Source organism: Mytilus galloprovincialis, chromosome 7 (assembly GCF_965363235.1).
Source record: "Mytilus galloprovincialis chromosome 7, xbMytGall1.hap1.1, whole genome shotgun sequence".
Taxonomy (NCBI): Eukaryota; Metazoa; Mollusca; class Bivalvia; order Mytilida; family Mytilidae; genus Mytilus; species Mytilus galloprovincialis.
Genome location: NC_134844.1, coordinates 84351101 through 84372379, shown reverse-complemented (window position 1 = coordinate 84372379; position 21279 = coordinate 84351101). Strand labels below are relative to the sequence as shown.

At 32.2% G+C, this 21279-nt stretch overlaps 1 protein-coding gene across 1 annotated transcript; it reads right to left on the bottom strand.

Annotated features, from left to right (window-relative positions):
- Positions 1–843: 843 nt before the first annotated feature.
- On the bottom strand, positions 844–19417 carry LOC143083868 (di-N-acetylchitobiase-like). The gene is made up of 9 exons (XM_076260247.1): positions 19114–19417; positions 11169–11322; positions 9064–9275; positions 8295–8472; positions 6998–7095; positions 6313–6477; positions 4412–4502; positions 3543–3671; positions 844–1085 (listed from the first exon to the last, which is right to left on the bottom strand). Exons 1-9 carry the CDS (start codon positions 19261–19263, stop codon positions 907–909), a joined length of 1356 nt encoding a protein of 451 aa, XP_076116362.1. The 5' UTR covers positions 19264–19417; the 3' UTR covers positions 844–906.
- Between the last annotated feature and the right edge of the window lie 1862 nt (positions 19418–21279).

Genomic DNA, 21279 nt, shown 5'->3' with positions numbered 1-21279 from the left:
CAATTTAAACATATTTTATAATGGCATTAAATCACAACCAAACAGAATATCTTAAAATAAACAAATAGTCTGATAAAAAAATCTGTTCACAACCTTCAGTTCTTGTTTAAAAAAAAAATTCTACAAAACTCTTGAAAAATTGTTAATAAAAATTTTACAGTAAAAAATATCACAAAATTGAAATTCGATCAATGATATGGTGAATACACATAACAACATTTACATCTCAGACTTAAAACAGTGAACTATTGGTATAAAAGACTGATGATGATCGTGACAAAAAATAAAATTGTCAAAGGTGCATCTAAAACCCACAAGACAATTTCAAACAGTGTTTTTTTTCTAAAGCAAATAAAAAGGAAAATGAAGTCAATTACTAAACATATAAGCGGGTGGTAAAGGGGGGTTGCTTGCACGAAAAAAACGTGAAATAAGACATAATTTCACGTTGAACGTGAAATAATTTCTGTAATGAACGTTGGACGAAAAATAAATACTTTTATGTGAACCTTTTATGACTGAATCACTGTCTTCTTGTATATATTAACTCTTTGTTTTACTTGATTTTTCCGATTTAGTATACACATTAATGTTATAATTGGTTTACGGCGTTTAAAAAAGTATTTCTTGAAGATCCCTGCCAAGTGTTTGAATTTTATTTGAAAAATACCGAGCACGCAAAATAAGACTTTGAAAATCACGATGCACATAAAATTAAATAAGCAGAACACGTTGAACATCTTGCACGACTGAACGTCAAATAAAAAAGTAAAAACACGTTGAACATGAAATAAAAAACGGCGATCACGTTGCACGAAAATTACCCTTTACCACCCTCATATAACGGAGGGCTATAGAAATAACCAGTTGATTTTTGTTCAATTAACATGTATTAAAGTTATTTTATCACAAATATCTATCATCTTCATGAAAGTTTGCAGTTTCATCATCCTCGTCTTTTTGAAATGGAGGCTGATATCTTCTGTTCATCAACTTCATCTGTTTCTTGGCTATTATTGTTGTTATTATGGCTCCAATTAATGTTCCCCCAATAAAACATCCCACACCAATGGCCATTGCTTTCACTAAAACAAAAATTTGGCAATAAGTTAAATTTTCAAATGTGACCTATGAACAAGGTGTATCAATGAATGCTTGATTATAGAATAGGTAAAATAAACATAATTCCAAGTAGCTGACATAAAACATAGGCAATCAAATTCTCTTAACAGGTTTTATTTCAATGAACAAATTTAAATTGATGGATCTACAAAACTTGTGACCACAATCAGTGCTAATGATAAAAGTCTTTACATGTTGTTTTTATTTCTCTAAAGCTGTTTTCTTCTATAAACTGATGAAGTGTGTATTTGATATGTAGATCAGCAATAAAAGCCTATCAATAAACTAGATTTTTGCATCATGAATCTACAATATATTTTCTTTTCCATTAATCATTAAATCATCAGTGTGGCAGATCCAGCCATTTTAAAAAGGGGGTTTCCCAACTTAGAGTAAAACAAGAATGTGTCCTCAGTACACGAATGCCCCACTCGCACTATCATTTTCCATGTTCAGTGGACCGTGAAATTGGGGTTAAAACTCTAATTTGGCATTAAAATTAGAAAGATCATATCATAGGGAACATGTGTACTAAGTTTGAAGTCGATTGGACTTCAACTTCATCAAAAACTACCTTGACCAAAAACTTTAACCTGGAGCGGGACAGACGGACGAACGGACAGACAGACAGACAGACGGACGGACGAACGGACGGACGAACGGACGCACAGACCAGAAAACATAATGCCCCTCTACTATCGTAGGTGGGGCATAAAAAAGGGGGGGGGGGGTTCCAACTATATGCTCTCATTCAAATCCATTGATTGGCCAAAAAAAAAGGGGGGTTCCAACCCCGGAACCCCTCCCCCTCCCTGAATCTGTCATTAAATCATATAAACTATGGATTCCTTTATTTTTGTTGGTACCAATTATCATGCATTTCCATTGATATTTGATTTCATGGTTTTGACACATTCTGTAAACATTCCTATAGAAAATTCTTTCTTCATTGAACATTAAAAAAATTTTCAACTCAACCCAGGAAATACACAACAAGAGCTGTCAAAATGACAGTAAACCGGATTCTTTAACATTTATTTGTGTTCTGGCATTTATCAATATTACAAGGACCAAAACTCCTAATAGGTAAAATTTATGATTATCAATATCAAACTTGACTTCCATGTTGTCAACAATAACAACATATAAACTAGATAGAAAATGACCCTCTAGCAGGACAAACTGTGTGCCCTTAATGCATAAAGTAAGAAAAAATTACTAAGTCCACCTACCTAGGATTTTGAAAATATTTTTAAAAAAATGAATGAATTGTATGGTTTTCAAATGGAAAGGCAAAAATCAAGCTTATTAAAATTTTAAAAGGTTTGGTTGAACGGTTCATGAGTAAATGCACAGACACAACATTTTTTAAACTTTCAAGAACCGTAACTCCTGAACGGTAAAGTCAAAATCGTCATTATTGAACTTGACCTCCATTTTGTTGTCAGTAACAACATATTAAAATTTTAAAAGGTTTGGTTGACTGGTTCATGAGTAAATGCACGGACAAGACATTATCTAATTTTCAAGAACCGTAACTCCTGAACGGTAAGAGTCAAAATCGTCATTATTGAACTTGACCTCCGTTATGTTGTCAGTAACAACATAATAAAATTTTAAAAGGTTTGGTTGAACGGTTCATGAGTAAATGCACGGACACAACATTTTTTAAACTTTCAAGAACCGTAACTCCTGAACGGTAAAAGTCAAAATCGTCATTATTGAACTTGACCTCCATTTTGTTGTCAGTAACAACATATTAAAATTTTAAAAGGTTTGGTTGACTGGTTCATGAGTAAATGCACGGACACGACATTTTTTAAACTTTCAAGAACCGTAACTCCTGAACGGTAAAAGTCAAAATCGTCATTATTGAACTTGACCTCCAAATTGTTGTCAGTAACAACATATTAAAATTTTAAAAGGTTTGGTTGACTGGTTCATGAGTAAATGCACAGACACGACATTTTTTTTAACTTTCAAGAACCATAACTCCTGAACGGTAAAAGTCAAAATCGTCATTATTGAACTTGACCTCAATTTTGTTGTCAGTAACAACATATTAAAATTTTAAAAAGTTTGATTGAACGGTTCATGAGTAAATGCACGGACAACATTTGGTTGCTGCCCGCCCGCCGTACATCCCCAAATCAATAATCGACATTTTTGACACAAAAATCCGGTTAAAAATTAGTATGGATGAATAACAATGAATCAACAGTAGCTAGGTCAAATTTAATATATTTCAAGATTTCAAAGGGATCCATAGTCAGGTGTTAGACGTCTTGCCCATTAAACTAAGATCAGTGGTATTATTTCCTTGATTATCAAATCTAATGTTTTTCAAGATTTCAAACTGAAAGTGATCCATAGTGAGGTGTTAGACGTTCTGCTTTCTACAAGGACAAGCAGTTACTTACAAGCCATAGACATGTCTGCTCCCTCTGTATGTTTACCAGTCACCATCATACTATGCATCAACCAATGCCACTCCTGGGCATCACCTTGGTCAAAGTTCACAAGGTCATCCACTGTCCATATCACAACACCTATAAAAGCAGCAAACACAATAATAAAGGGTTACAGATAGTTTGGTTATAATAATGTATCAATGAGGATTAAAATTTTAATAGACAACCCTGAATGCCCCAAAACATGGTTAATTAGCAAAACTTTAAAATTACTGATTCCTATGTACCAACGATTTAATCTAAGCCTCCTCACAACACAGATTAGTATAATTTGGTATTAATAAAAGGGGGCAATAGGAGGTCCGTTAACATGTTAACAACACCTCGATTTTGACAGTTAACAACAAATTCAAAAATGCTGATAACAGTTAACACAGTGGGTTGAAAATAGTTAACAGTTTAAATTATCTCAGATAACAGTTAACAACACTTTTAAAAGGCCATAATAGATTAACATAAAAAGGTATTGCCCCCCCCCCCCCCCCCTCGGATAAAAACATATTAATAAACCTGACTATCACAAATAAATTATCTCTCTTAAAGTCTGCTTTCTAAAGTTATCCATTCATTTGATGTTTTAGAGCTTTGATTTTGTCATTTGATTATGGACTTTTCATTTTGATTTCCCTGGTAGTTCTGTTTCTTTGTTTGTTTTTCTTTTACATTTTTTTGAACAGTGAACCGTAGAAGTAAATATTGCCATGTGTGTTTTAGATGTTACAAACAAAGTTTGACATCCCTATGACTACAGGATATACATATAAATTGTATGCTCTGTTGAGCAGGATTTGAATATATATGAGTTTAAGAAGATTTACCTCTGAGTTTCATGTCAAGGGCAAACTTGTATTTTTCATACAAACTTTCGTCAGATTCATACCAGATTTGATGTTCGCCGTCATTTGTAACCTAAAACATAACATTAAAAATAAGTTCCCTGCAACAAAATAATTATAAAAACAAATTCTAATACAAGATGTGTCTGTATGTATGTGTATGCTTTTATATATGCCTAAACTTAGTAGTTTGCTGTTCCATCTTTTAAACGGAGTTTTCTGTGCCAATTGCTGTATGTTTGTTTATTCTACATTGGTAAGAGGTATCTGCTTTTTGGTCGGGTTGTTTTCTCTTTTGACACATTCCCCATTTCGATTATCAATTTTATGATATACAAGTACTAAAAGATTACATAGCACTGCAAAAGTGGACATATTGACTGTAAAGTTCAAAATACCTCTATGTAAATAAAACCAATCTGCGAAATATTGAATATAATATATATATATATATCTCATTCATATGGTTCTGTCAAATTTAATGCAACGTCATAAAACAATGATATGTTATTTTCATAACTACAAAGTTCAATGTTATTTAATGAATGGCTATTATCTATTTTGAATTTATTGAACCATAAAACTAATTTTTGACTCTTTACATTGAATAATCCGCGAAGCGGATTATGTAAAATGTGAAGAGTCAAAAATTAGTTTTATGATTCAATAAAATCAAAATAAATTATTGCCATTCATTATAAAAAAATTTCTATCAAAAATAAGGCTAAAAGAACTTTTTGTATTATTTATATTAACAAGAACAACGTACACACATGTTGGCGTATGAATACACAACGTCAGAGTGGGCGCGTCGCCATCAAAATTGACAACATTGAAAATAAAACTAATAATTCTAACCAATCAGAAGACAGTAAAAACACCAAATTTATTTATATAAATGAAGCTTTTAGAAAAGAGACAATCTAATTTTAGTTTCAATCAAATATTATAATTCTCATATAAAATAACTGTAAGATCTGACATAATTTTTCCAAGGTCTAAATATTAGAGTGACTAATTAAATTAGTCTAGCTAATTTCTTGACATTGATGAACAATAACATTAACTTATCACTATTTGGTGTATTTTTTACGTGATCTTTTTTTGTGATCATATTTCATAGCATGCAACTTGTGTGAGAAAGAAAATGATCGCTAGAAACTAATGACAATTTAAACACTTTAAAGCATCATAATCAAATAGCCATTCTGCTCTTTGGTCAGGTCATACCCGTAGCCAGGGGGGTTCGGAGGGTTCGGACGAACCCCCCTTGAAAACAAATAAGCACTGTTAAAGTCAATGTTCTGTTTCGAATTGTGACTGTTAAAGTCGAGTTTGTGAGTCCAACGAACCCCCCCTTGGAAATTCCTGGCTACGGGCCTGCAGGTTGGTGTCTCTTTGACACATTCCTCCTTTCAATTCTCAATTTTATAAACAGATCATCAATGGTCTTTCAAACATGAGGATGTTTCTCGGCGACAACTCATCTAAGGCGGGTAAACCTTTAATGAGATTGTAGCAGAATAACACCATCTCCACTAAAATTCATTGATAAAAAACAAATGTTTTTAATTTATAGATAATATCGATGATCATTTCAACAAGATTGATTTTCTCACTTGAGCCAGTATGGCAAAAGTGAGAAAAGAAATCTAGGTGAGATGAACAAAGATAATCTGTTTATTGCTATTTTACCTATGACGATATTAATTTCATTAACAACGGCACATGCTCTCTTATTTTTTAGTGATAATTTTCATATCACTAGACTTCACCGAGAAAGAAAATTATCAGCCAGTAAAATTAAATGGAAATTTCGTAAAATAGCTATAAAATTGTATATCACACACCCTTAAAAAATTTGATAACTGGTAAATACTTACATTAACATTGAAATAATTAGAACTGTAGAATTTACTCCATTTGTGATTCTTTTCAAAATAACTGTGGTATTTTGTATCAAGGTCATAAAAGGTCATTTTCTTCTTTGATTGAAAATCACAAGTGTTATTCTTCTGTGGTAACATACAAACATCTTCATCATTACCCTAAAAATATATCACAGAATCTAATACAAACATCTTCTAGAACAAACCTAGAATATACAGTATTACTTAAAATGTTATTTACGTAAAAAGACCTAGACTTGTAGTTGTTCACATTTTATACTAAATATTCTTAATTTTGTATGAAAAACTAAGTTTTCTTGTTTGAATTGTTATACTTGTCATATTAGGCTTTTTACAGCTTAGAAAGTAGTAAAGGTTTTGCTCATTGTTGAAGGTTGTACAGTAAGCTAAAGTTGTTAACTTCTACATCATTTGGTCTTTGTGGAGAGTTGCATCATTGGCAATCAATATCACATTTTTTTTTTAAATCAAATGAGAGCATCAACAAGTATGGACTATCTTACAATAATGATTATTTTTTGCTGATAATATGCGGTACTGACTTAAAAAAAATTTTTTTTTTTTTTAAATATTTCTCATGAATTTGAATTATTTTGATGAACATGCTTCTCTTCAGGTACTGAAGGTTACAATAAACAGTCACCTTCAAAATACTTACTAAGTATTTAGAACACTTATAATCATACCCATGCCAAGGCACGCCCATGAACAACATGGAGGCAGGTACATTTGAATGGTACAAATATTCATCTGTTCCTGAAAAGATAAATTAAAAATTCATCTACCAGTGTGGATTCATTAATTTTCATTGGAACCAATTTTCATGGATTAAGGAAAACTTGCATTATCATGATATTTAATTTCGTTGTTTTGGCAAAGTCTGCATACCTTTTTTTAGAGTATTTATAATTTGTTGATTATTTAATTTTTGGTTCTCCTGTATCTACGAAATCCATGAAAATTAGTATCCAATGAATAATAATAAATCCACAGTATAATGAAATTTACTGGTTCTTTTGAGAAATACAGATGTTGATGAGTTCGATGAAGTATGCCTATACCATAAAGCACAAATGCTGGCCGCTGCGAAATAGCCTAAATGCTGTCCTGAAAAGTGGTGTTCAAACACCAAAAATCAAACAAATGCCGTTTATTCCTGTAGTAAGGATAAATTTCTAAATTAACAGGTTGAGTAGATATAGGAAGATGTGGTGTGAGTGCCAATGAGACAACTCTCCACACTTAGATGTCTTGCTTTCTTTTATTGGGGAAATTCTTTGGTATGTTGTATTGTTAACATGTACCCATGATAACCTTAATGATTGGCATAGTAGCTTTTTATATGATACATGTAGCTTACCCGTGATAATGTTAATGATTGGCATAATAGCTTTTCAAATTCTAGCTACCCCATGATATGCATGATGTTAATTTTCATTGATGTTGCTTTGAATGTGGGATTTTCATGCTCCGTTAAAGACTCATTGGTGGCCTTCCGCTGTTTTCTGCTCATTGGTCGGATTATTGTCTCTTTGACATATTCTCCTTTTCCATTCTCAATTTTATTGTAGCTTTTTAAGTTTTTTTTATGCTAGCTTACCTTTCATTTGGATTATATTATTGATTGGCATAGTGGCTTTTTATATGTAAGCTTACCTATGACTATATTACTGATTGACATAGTGGCTTTTTATATGCTAGCTTACCTATGACTACATTACTGATTGGCATAGTGGCTTTTTATATGCTAGCTTATCTATGACTACATTACTGATTGGCATAGTAGCTTTTTATATGCTACCTTACCTATGACTACATTACTGATTGGCATAGTAGCTTTTTATATGCTAGCTTACCTATGACTACATTACTGATTGGCATAGTAGCTTTTTAATGCTAGCTTACCTATGACTACATTACTGATTGGCATAGTAGCTTTTTATATGCTAGCTTACCTATGACTACATTACTGATTGGCATAGTAGCTTTTGCCCTGCAGGGTTTATCACAATTTGTAATAAAGCTGTCTGGACTTGTCATTATAGTATCACAAGTTCCAGTTTTTATCAATTCTGAAGTCAAGTCACAATTTGAGCCAAAACATGGTGGTTTCCATGGCAATATGCATGACAACTAAAAAATAAAATAAAAATACACTCATTATATGTAATACCTCACAATAAAATGTGGTTATTATCATTAATAATATTTTATTGATAGTTCTTTTCAGGTGGGAAAGCTGCATACTATTAGGTAAAATTTTATCTATCTTAAGTTTCTTATATTATCATCCTCCATTATAGCCCAATCCTTTTTATATCCATCTAAATTTGTCATACCTAACAAAAATGTGAAGCAAGTGGATCTGAGATATAATTCATTGGGGAATTATTGAAAGAGATGAACAGAATCAAAATTATATATATTTAAAATAACTATAGATACAGAATTTCCTTGAGGGTGTTATCTCATGGAGTATATACTGTAAATTCAGAAATTGCTGGAAGCAAACAATTAAAAAAAGTAAATTTAGTTTAAATTTGGACATTTTATAGAATTTTCTTGAGAAAAAAGTATATGTACATATCAAAGTTATATTACACAAAATAAAAAAACATTTAGTTTTAAAAACATATGCATTATTTTTTTTAATTCAAAGTTTCATATGACTTTAAAGATAAAACATGTAAAGAAGAATCGTGTTAATATCATGGCAAAACAAACCTTTTGATTGTGAAGGTGAACCCTTTTGGCAAAGGCATTGGTAAAGTTAAAGGCTATTTGTGCATGATGCTCATTCATGTGACAGTTGCCGACAATATCTAACAAGTCCACCGCTATAATTTCGGCGTACATTTTCTTTGCACGTTTAATAGAGTTGTTTACCCATGTGTCAAAATCAGATTTATTCATATCATCACTGTATGGCATTTTTACTGAAATTATATAAAACAATTTAAATATTGTAAACTTAGAAATGATTGTGAGATCTAAATGATTGCTAGGTTTTTATGATTAGCAAATAATGTGACGGAGTGATCATGATGACATGTATTGCAATAACAAAACGTTACATTCAGTAATCTGACACATACAGTATAAATGTATTTGTATGCAGTTTTTCCTGTTATGGCATTACTATTCTCACATTTTTGTCTGTCATGAAAAAATCGAAATCAAAAATGTGCACAATAATAACACTTTGTTGACCACTGTACCCCAATTTTTGTCATTTTTATCTATTTAATTATTTGTTTGTTTTACTCACACTTTGTTGTCAATTCTATCGAATTCTATGCAACTGTCATATATACAAGTGAAGGGTTTAGCTAGCTTTAAAACCAGGTTTAATCCACCATTTTCTATACATAAGAAAATGCATGCACAAAGTCAGGAATATGTTTTCCATTTGTTTAATGTGATTAGTTGTTTAATGTGTTTGTTTTTGCTATTTGATAAAGGAATTTCTGTTTTTAAATTTTCCTCGGTGTTTGCCATGACTATATGTACAGTATTGATATAAGAAGTCTGGGTATTGTCATTATCTATACATGTTTTCTTCTTTTATAAAGTTTGCTGCCTGATTCCATGCCTGATTCCAATCCATAGTGTTAATAAATCGTGATTTAAATATTTTTTTAACAAGCAAGTTATATTGTTTTTAAGTGCTGACATCCACTAAGTTCATCTGACAGTGTTCTCCCCAAGCCGTTTTAGTGCTGTGGTCTTCAGCGCCATCATATTTCAACGCTTTGGTATTGGGCAGACCACTTATTATCATATTTCTATTTTTCTTTAAACAATTTAGCTACAAACTATGAAACAGACTATGCATGTGTTATACTTGTGTTATATTTATTTATCTTTTATAACCACACTCCCAAATATAGTTTTATTCCAATGAAATATGAGCATTTTGCTCTGATGCGCATAGTTAAATTCAATAATTCCAAAAATGTTAGAAAGGTTCTCACAAAGTATTTTTTCAGATGAGTCCACAAACTACATATGGACCAACTAGTCAAAACTTTAACATGTTTAAAGAAAACCATTATCAGCATAATCCTAATAATTAACAGTAAAGTATGAGCTCATAACAAGGCTTCTGGTCATAACAATATGGGGAGAAAATTTGTATCAACATTAATCGTTTCAATTCATTTTTCAATGATTTCTAGACTGAGCTCAAATAATTGTGATGCTGGCTGAGGACCAACCTATAGGCATTAAATGGTGAGTTAAGGTGGTACCCAACACTTTCACTAAAATTAATTTGGCTTGTTTAATTTTCATAAAATTTTGTCAATGTATTTACTTTGACACTTTAACAAAAATATAAAAATTTAAAAAATTTTGAACCAACCGTTTTGTCAGAAAAATTACACTGGTTATATAGCAATTTGTCAAACACCAATTTTGATCATTGAGAAGCTTAATATTCCTTTTACAACACAACGTTATTAAAGCAGTAAGCTCAGACTTTACGGAGTTACCTCCCTGTAATGTTAGATACCACCTTAAGGACTCAAGGATTAATCTCAGTAGTATCCTTTTCATTAAAAGTGACAAATTTGAGGTTTGAATCTTGATAATTATGCATATATATAAAAATGTACATCTTTTTTTATATATTTTGGAGGTTAGTATGATGTCTATACCACTGAACTAGTATTCATTTTTGTTTATTGGCCAGCAGAAGCACGCGGCAGGATTTTTACGATACATTGAAGACCCATTGGTGGCATTGGGCTGTTATCTGTTATCTACACTTTGGTCTGGTTGTTGTCTCTTTGACACATTCCCCGTTTCCATTCTCAATTTTATCTTACCCAGAATTCCATAGTTAGCTTTCTTGCTATGTGTATAACACATAAGATCTGCTTCATCCTCACTTTCTGTATCACGGACTACATGAATAACATTGTGTATTCCTTCCCAGGTCCATTTCTTAAAGTCAGATTTCTTTTCTGTTATGACAGTAACCTGAATAATACAAAATAATCATCTGAATTAAAAACAAGAGTGCACACGCTGAAATGTCTCGCCTTCTATACTAATCATGGATATTATGTTGATAGTCCTAAGTATAAAGCTTTATTACAACTGTCTCATAAACTTAACATTAACCAAGATAACTAAACAAAGGCCAATGAACCATGAAAATGAGGTCAAGGTCATATGAACCATGCCAGGCAGACATGTTCAGCTAACAATGCTTCTATACAACATATATAGTTGACCTATTACTTATAGTTTAAGAAAAATAGACCAAAACACAAAAACTTAATACTGTGCAATGAACTGTGAAAATGAGGTCATGGTAAAAAAAAACCTGCGCTACTGACATAAAGATCATAAAATATTTCCATACACCAAATATAGTTGACCTATGGCATATAGTATTAGATAAACAGACCAAAACTCAAAAACTGAACTTTGACCACTGAACCATGAAAATGAGGTCAAGGTCACATGACATCTGCCTGCTAGACATAGACACCTTACAATCATTCCATACAACAAATATAGTAGACCTATTGCATATAGTATGAAAAAAAACAGACCAAAACACAAAAATTTAACTATAACCTCTGAACCATGAAAATGAGGTCAAGGTCAGATGACACCTGCCAGTTGGACATGTACACCTTACAGTCCTTCCATACACTGAAAATACTAGCCCTATTGCTTATAGTATCTGAGATATGGACTTGGCCACCAAAACTTAACCTTGTTCACTGATCCATGAAATGAGGTCGAGGTCAAGTGAAAACTGTCTGACAGACATGAGGACCTTGCAAGGTACGCACATATCAAATATAGTTATCCTATTACTTATAATAAGAGAGAAATCAACATTACAAAAAATCTGAACTTTTTTTTCAAGTGGTCACTGAACCATGAAAATGAGGTCAAGGACATTGGACATGTGATTGACGGAAACTTCGTAACATGAGCCATCTATATACAAAGTATGAAGCATCCAGGTCTTCCACCTTCTAAAATATAAAGCTTTTAAGAAGTGAGCTAACGCCGCCGTCGTAGCCGCCGCCGCCAGATCACTATCCCTATGTCGAGCTTTCTGCATCAAAAGTTGCAGGCTCGACAAAAAACTAAAATGAAACCATTAGAATAAGGAAACAGCAGGTGTGTTGAGGCTGGTGTGTCACTAAAAACGAATTACTCTGGATTCATTATTATTCGTGGGTTATCAATTTTCATGGATTTGGTATTTACAGATGAACCAAAAAATGAATTTAAATGTTCAACCAATTACACATTTTATTTAAGCTTGTACATGTGCAGACTTTCACAAAACCATGAAATCAAATATCCACAAAAAGTTTTCCATGAAAATCAGTACAAACATATCAGTACAAACATAAATTAAAATTGTTCGTAATGAAAACAAGAGTGCACACGCTGAAATGTCTCGCCTTCTACTAATCATTGATATTATGTTGATAGTCCTAAGTAAAAAGCTAAGCTTTATAACAACTGTACCATAAACTTAACATTAACCAAGATAACTAAACAAAGACCAATGAACCTTGAAAATGAGGTCAAGGTCAGATGAACCATGCCAGGCAGACATGTACAGCTAACAATGCTTCTATACAACATATATAGTTGACCTATGACTTATAGTTTAAGAAAAATAGACCAAAACACAAAAACTTAACACTGTGCAATGAACCGTGAAAATGAGGTCACAGTCAAATAAAACCTGCGCGACTGACATAAAGATCATTAAATATTTCCATACACCAAATATAGTTAACCTATGGCATATAGTATTAGATAAAAAGACCAAAACTCAAAAACTTAACTTTGACCACTGAACCATGAAAATGAGGTCAAGGTCAGATGACACCTGCCAGTTGGACATGTACACCTTACAGTCCTTCCATACACTGAATATACTAGCCCTATTGCTTATAGTATCTGAGATATGGACTTGACCACCAAAACTTAACCTTGTTCACTGATCCATGAAATGAGGTCGAGGTCAAGTGAAAACTGTCTGACAGACATGAGGACCTTGCAAGGTACGCACATATCAAATATAGTTATCCTATTACTTATAATAAGAGAGAATTCAACATTACAAAAAATTTGAACTTTTTTTTCAAGTGGTCACTGAACCATGAAAATGAGGTCAAGGACATTGGACATGTGACTGACGGAAACTTCGTAACATGAGGCATCTATATACAAAGTATGAAGCATCCAGGTCTTCCACCTTCTAAAATATAAAGCTTTTAAGAAGTTAGGTAACGCCGCCGCCGTAGCCGCCACCGTAGCCCCCGCCGCCGGATCACTATCCCTATGTCGAGCTTTCTGCAACAAAAGTTGCAGGCTCGACAATATACGAATCCACAGTGAGACGTTTTTTTACTGATAAAAGTTTAAAAAAAATCTTAATGTCAAAATGTTAAACTTCAATGTCAAAGGGATATAACTCTATCATGTCTATGCTCATTTGTATAAGTACAAATGTACTTTCTACTCTACCAGTTAATAAAAAAACACACTTGAATAAGTATGTATTATACATGTACCTGTACTTATTGAATTGTGTGTTTCTGTCTCACTGTCATAAATTTAATCTCTCCATCTCCTTTTATTCATGATCATAATTAATATAATGAGTGTCACTAGTGTTGCTTTGTCTTTAGTTTTTTATGTTGTGTCTTCAGTATTATTATTTGTCTGTTTGCCTTTTCATTTTTATCCATACATGATAGTGTTGTGAGTTTGTTTTCTATCTATGAGTCAGTTTGACTATCCCTATGGTATCTTTAGTCCCCTTTTTAAGAATTGACCACAAAATATATACATTTGTCATGTTTGTGTATTTGTATCAAATACTGTTCATTTAAAAACTAAAAAGATGTGGTGTATAAGCATGATAAGCATAATAAGCATGATAAGTAAAGTTTCTTTTTTTTCTGTAGCTGAAACACTACATGTATGTCATGTATACATGTGCATGTCCATTATTTCCTTAATAAATAGCATGTATTTATTTACATATAATATATATAGTTTATATACATGATATATAATCCAAATGTCATGCCAATCACATTCCATCACAATCAGGGGCTCATTTGGGGATAAAAATATAAGTTTTATGTTTTGACTTTCACAGCTATTTTCAAAACCTTTTATCATGTTTATAGTTGCCATATAAAATCAATACAAGCCCAATTCAAAAATATGATATTTCTGGTGTATGTGGTATTCAACACAAAACAGTTTGCCCTTCCAAAGTTTCCCTTTGTTATTGTTTGTTGATACTTTTCAGACATTTGGCAGCTTGATATTTTTATTTTTTTCATGTTATTGTGTTTTCATCATTCCTGTAGTAGGTATACCTTTTAAACAAGGCCACACTTAAAAATATTTTGGTTTGCCCAAACCCTACCTAAAGGTTGAGACAGTGGGTAGGTACATGTAGGTAGGCATTTTCTTTTTTTTTTCAAAAAAAGAAATTGAAGTATCAGATGTTTATTAGTCTTCATGCCTATTTGATTAAAAAAAAACTTCTTCAAATCAGGATAATAAAAGAATTTGAGTAGGCAGCTTTTTTCTGGGTAGGTAGCGTTTGGGCAAACAAACCTATTATTATGTCCCAAAAAACATTTAAATTAGATGATAACTCAATCTTTGAAATGTATGCATTCATTGACTTTATCTAATCATGGTTCAAATGAAGTAGAAAGTCTTTGATGCATTGTAGTTTAACTTAATCATGTTCAATTTTTGTCATCAAACATGTAAAATGTTTAAAAATTATTATTATAATTTGAAATTTTTTAAAAATGTTAAAAATAATATTATCGTTACTTTAAACTTTCATATAGACATCAACATATTAACATGATTAAACATGAGAAATCTAATTTACATCAATGTAAAACAAGAATCTGTCCAAACAATGTAATACATGGATGGTCCACTTGCCATTTTATATGTTCATGATCAACACTGCAAAAGTGGGGTAAAAACTCTTATTTGACATTGAAATAAGAAAGATCATATCATAGGGAACAAGTTGATTTGACTTCAACTTCATCAAAAACTAAAACCCTGAAGCTGACCAGATGGAAAAACGAACTGACAGATGGATGAACAAAAGAATGAAAAGAATATATGCACAGACCGAAAAACACAATATCCCTAGGTGTCAGAGCAAAAAAACACCCAACCTGTTAGTACATTTTCTTATCAAATTTATCAAACCGATATAAATACGAGACCAACTGGACACTGGTGAACTGATCTTGGGCAGATCATAAAGTATTGAAGGCTTTTCTGTCTAGCTAAAGAACAGGTCAAAGACTAGCCAATTGACAATGATTGATACAGTATGCACCCCTCTGGTGTATTCTTTTTGTACATGTTAATCCTAGAACAGAGGCAAAAGACAAGAGGGACATTCAAACTTATTAGTAGAAAAATAAACTGACAACGCCATTGCAAGAAAAGAAAAAAAATGTGAGGGTTCCCAGTGTCTTGCCTACTTTTGCTGTTAATCGCAAACTCAGCAAAAATGAGGAAAAAAATAACGAAAAATATCCGTTTAGACACTATCTTTTGATTGCAAGAAGCTTCTGTCCAAGTTCGGTAAAAATCAAGGATAGTTTATGAATTTAATAAATCTTTTAAATCTTTAACTGCAGACTGTATGTAATGTTAACTGGAACATGCTGGAAGAAAAACATTGATTGTCCATTGATAAGTTAAATATGGATAAACAGGTACAAAATTTTAACAAAATTTCCTTCTAGATACTAGCTTTTGATCATTAACAAGCTTCTGTCAAAGTTTAGTAGAAATCAAGGATAGTTTAAGAAAGTTATTGAAATTTCAAAAACTTTAACATGCAAATGACATGTTTAATCACAGAGTAATTATTTGAGGACACTGTTTCTGCCCATGAAATGATGGATCGCTATGTATGTCTCCCTTTTTCGACAAAAACAAAAAAATATGATAATGTTAATTGTTTTAAATATACATCATGTATTCATGTAGACCTATAAAACGATCCGTACACTGATGTTGAGCTTGAACATGATAACACAATAATGCTTTATTAAACAATTATATTTTTCCTGTGCATTTGGGTTTTGGTCTATCATAAATTTTTATCTTTAGAGTCAATATATATCAAAGGTCATCATTATGTTTCTAAAATTGAAACTTCTAGTGAGAACAAATCTAGTTCAATGTCCTGATCATATTTAGTTTAAACATATTTATTTATAGTGGATTGGGAAACAAGTTTTGAAACTTATATTAATCCCTTTCCACTTTGTGGGTGTGAGTGCTGCCTTGTAGCCTACTCTTTATCGAAATCTATAAGGGTGTCTTTAACAAATCCGAGTCCGTTCACACCATTCACGTTCGCACCCAAAGTCCTTTCGCACCCTACATGTTCGCGCCAAATTTTAATTGGTTTTATGTTTAATAACTTTGTAATCAAGTTTTGGCAAGTGTATTCTTATAAGTATAATTGTTGTCATTGTCTCAAAATAAAGTGAGGCAGCATTTTTTTTTGTGTTGAATCATGATGTTTTGGACAGTCAGAGGACTTACTGAAATAAGTGATTTATAAATCACTTATTTGAGTAGCAAATTCGAAGTTTTGTCACAAATTGTGATTTTGTAGTTTTACCAAAATTTTAAACACATAGGTTTAAAAAATATCTTTTCATTAATAAAATTGAAAAAAATGAATTTTTTGCTTCTTTTAAGTATCAAGGTGCCTTTGATGCTATCATTTAGCTGCAAATTCTATTTTAGTTGAAAAAAATGCTATAATAATGGCTTTACATAATGAACTGATACTTGCTTAACAGATTTTTCCCAGCAGTGGGAGTATTTTTCCTGAAAGTTCAAGGTTTCATCTTTCAGATTATGTAATAAAATTCTACTGTTCGCGATAAAATTTCATTGTTCGGGGGTGTTGAAATTAGTGGGGGTTATTAAAATAATGATACTTGAAAGAAACGACCAATGCCTCACCGACACCAGTCCATGGCCGAAACGTCTTCTTTTCAACTTATTACACTTATCTGCCCATGTTGACCAGAATGGAAGGGAAATTTCATTTTTATCCATTTTACACTTAAATTGGAAGCATTATTACGGTCTGTCTAGAAATTCTCTAAAATTATTAAAAAGTTATTTAGAAAACAGAAAACAACGAATTAAAATTGGAAGTTCTTACAGCGAATGGGATCATATGTTTAAAGGCGTACCACAAGGGTCAATCCTTGGTCCAGTTCTTTTCAATGTCTTCATAAATGACATATTTCATTTTGTACAAAAAAGCACCATTTATAATTATGCTGATGACAACACTGTATTATACAGTGATCATAATTTAGATAAAGTTGTTGAAAGTTTAGAAACTGATAGTTTAAATCTAATAAACTGGTTTTCTATAAATTTAATGAAGGCTAATCCTGATAAATTCCAGGCTATAGCAATTGGGAAAAAAACAAATGAACATAATTTGATATTTAATTTAAATGGAAATAAAATTTCTTGTGAAGAAAATGTTAAACTTCTTGGAATAACTATAGATTCGGACTTAAATTTTAACAATCATATTTCTGAAATATATGTAAAAAGGCATCAAGACAATTAAATATTCTAAAATGTATGGGTAAATATTTAAACAGGCTAGGTAGGTTAACAGCATACTACTCATTCATACTTTCGAACTTTAACTATTGTCCAGTAATTTGGCACTACTGTAGTAAAAAAAATTCTTTTAAAATGTAAAAATTTCAAGAAAGAGCTCTAAGATTATGAAGATTATGATCATGATGATATTCCTTACGAAAAATTGCTAGAAAAATCTAAATTACCATCTTTAAAAATAAGAAGAATAAAAACAATTGCAATAGAAACATTTAAAATAATTCACCAAAAAAGTCGGAGCTACCTTCATGATTTGATTGATATAAAAATTAACAAGTATGATTTAAGATCACAGGAAACAGCAGTTGTTCAAACTACTAAATATGGCTTAAGATCGTTTCGCTATAATGCTGCACAAATCTGGAATGAGCTACCGAACCATTGTCGAGTGGAAACATCTTTCGACCAATTCAAAAAATTGGTACAAACATGGGATCCAAGTACATGTAACAGCTCATGCCAGTGCAGTGCATGCATATAGAATGTATAGTGTGTATGCCTATTTTATTTTACTTTTATTTTTTGTGTGACTACATGATTTGTGCAATCTTATTATTAACTTGTGCTATGTTTTAAGTGTACTATATGCTTTTAACTTATATATGTCATTATGGTATCTTACTATGCATTATATGTTTAAAATTGTGTTGTTTTCATGACTTTTGTATGTGTGTATTGTATTGTGTGTGTGTGTGTATTGTATTTTGTTATAAGTCGATTTGAAAAGCTCACTAGAGCTTGTGCTATGTAGTTTATTGAATATCGACTCTAAATAAAACTTTGAATTGAAAAGTAGTCCAATGCACTAACCACTACACCACGGCTCTCTATTTAAAAGTATTTTGAGTCATAAAAATATCATCAATGAATGGTATGACATGTTTTCCTAAAAAAATACTAACGTGAATGGGAGCTTAAATGATTTTGGACAAACTGATACCTACATTAATGTACCTTCATAATTAAATCATGTAAACTATATATGGTGGATTCGGTCCCTCAATCATTTTTCAAACAACATGAACAATACCTTTTATTATTTTTATTTCTTACCTCTCTATGGTTAGTAAAATGATTTATCCGACACAAAGATTGAGATTCACAGGGACAGTTCACAGATTGTGTAACAACCAACTTGACAAGCGATATGAGAACCACAAATTTCAAGGTGATGAGTTTTATTGGTTTTGGAATAATTAGCATTGTTGATTCTTTTGATTGCAATATATCTTATATTTAGTTAAAATTGAACAATTCTCCGTCAGCTTATTATCATCGTAAATGGAAACACTCTGTAAATTATTTATCAGTTTTCAACACCTGAACAATTCAACAATTTCAACTTCCGTATCACCTGAAGGCGTTACTAAATAATTACCGGTGACGGGTAGTCGGAATCTTTTCTTCCTCATTTGTTTTCTTTCGCCAAAAGGCTAAAAAGATGATATACAAATTGACCAAAACTAATCAACTTAGCAAATTTATCTAAATTAGACCACCTTAAATATAAATCATGAATGAGAGAAAAGGAAACTTATGACAGATGTCGGAATATTTTTTTAATCAATCCGACTTTACTTTTGTTTTATATTGTGAGAAACACTTCCGGTAAATATTAAAACCATATTTTCCCAAATTTTAGCAATTTGCATGTGATATTATGATATATATCTCAAGCACGATTTTGTAAAGACAAAACAAAAACATTGGTTAAGAAATCATATCTTTAAATTGAGTGTAAAATGGATAAAAATGAAATTTCCCTTCCATTCTGGTCAACATGGGCAGATAAGTGTCATAAGTTGAAAAGAAGACGTTTCGGCCATCGACTGTTGTCGGTGAGGCATTGGTCGTTTAAGAGGGTGTAGATAGGCCTAGTAGTTTTTAGAATAAAGGATAATGGGCAAAAATAATAGGAATGAAAATAATGTCATGAATCAGGAGATGTATCTGTAGGGGGGAGTAATTAGGATCCTGGATCCCGCTTACTGTTTTATCCGATTCCCGTATCCCGCTTACACTATATATGTAAGCAATTCTCATTTTTTGGTAATTTCCCATGTCACGCTAGACCTCATTTCCCGTTTTCACGGCACAATAATTTGACTTTCACGTGTTACGCTTACAAAAAATTGTCAATCCCACGTCAGGCTTAGACCCTAATGGTACCCACTCTGTAGTGTAGGGCCTCTCATTGGTGGTTCCAATCCCAGATCCTGCTTACTGTTTTGTCAGATTCCTGTATCCCGCTTACACTATGTACATGTACATAAGCAATTCTCATTTTTTTTTTGTTATTTCCCGCGACTTGCTAGACCTCATTTCCCGACACAATAATTTGACTTTCACATGTCACGCTTATAAAAAATCAGCAATCCCGCCTCACCTTTAGACCCCAATGAGACCCACTCTGTATTTCCCACCTGTAAATGTCACAGATTCCTTTTTACTATTGTGTGACAGGTTGGTCAAGTTAGTTGCACTTGCTGAGGAGTGCTAATTCATACTCCTCAGTTATAGGGATGCACACTAAAGAGTATACCAGACGGTTCCAATTTAATGCAGTGCGCACACAAATGGAGTTTTTGAACTGGTCTGCCTTACTGTTCGGGACTATGACTGCTGGTTTTGTTGTAAAAGACTTGTTGGTCTATTATGTTCTTAGTGACAAAGTTATTAAAGGTTGTTGCTCTAATTTGTCATTTTAGTCAGTGGAATTTATAAGTTCATCTGGCATTACATATATGTCTGGAGGGAGTGCTGGTATCTTCCCCTCAACCACTTTGAAAAAGAAAATCAGTTGTTTAATAGACAAGGCTATTAAAACTGAATCGATATTTATATGCCAAGGCATACTTGATTTTCTCATGTGTTAATTAAAGACCGACTGGAGGCCTTCGGCTGCTTTCTGCACTTTGGTCAGGTTTTTGTCTAGATCTTTGACACATTTCTCATTTCCATTCTCAATTTTATTGACATGCTTTATGTATATACATGATATACATATATGGCAATACACAATGTGACGAAAAAGCTGCTATTCTTAAGCTTGTTTCTTTGAAGACCTATTGGTGACCCTTGGGTTGATTTTTTGCTCTTTAGTTTTGATTCTGTCTCTTTTACACATGTATTCCCTGTTTCCATTCTTAATTTTATGATATACATTTTTGTAAAGTTCAAAGTTCTTTATTTTCCAATTAAGGGCCCCTGACAGGACAT

What these genes read in the sequence shown, in the direction of transcription:
- LOC143083868 (XM_076260247.1), bottom strand. Translation starts at nt 19,263, where the DNA reads ATGCTAATTATTCCAAAACCAATAAAACTCATCACCTTGAAATTTGTG. An exon ending in ATAAGTGTTCTAAATACTTA is followed by an intron (nt 6,478 to 6,997) that starts GTAAGTATTTTG and finishes ATATATTTTTAG; the next exon opens with GGTAATGATGAAGATGTTTG. An exon ending in AGCAGACATGTCTATGGCTT is followed by an intron (nt 1,086 to 3,542) that starts GTAAGTAACTGC and finishes TTTTTGTTTTAG; the next exon opens with TGAAAGCAATGGCCATTGGT.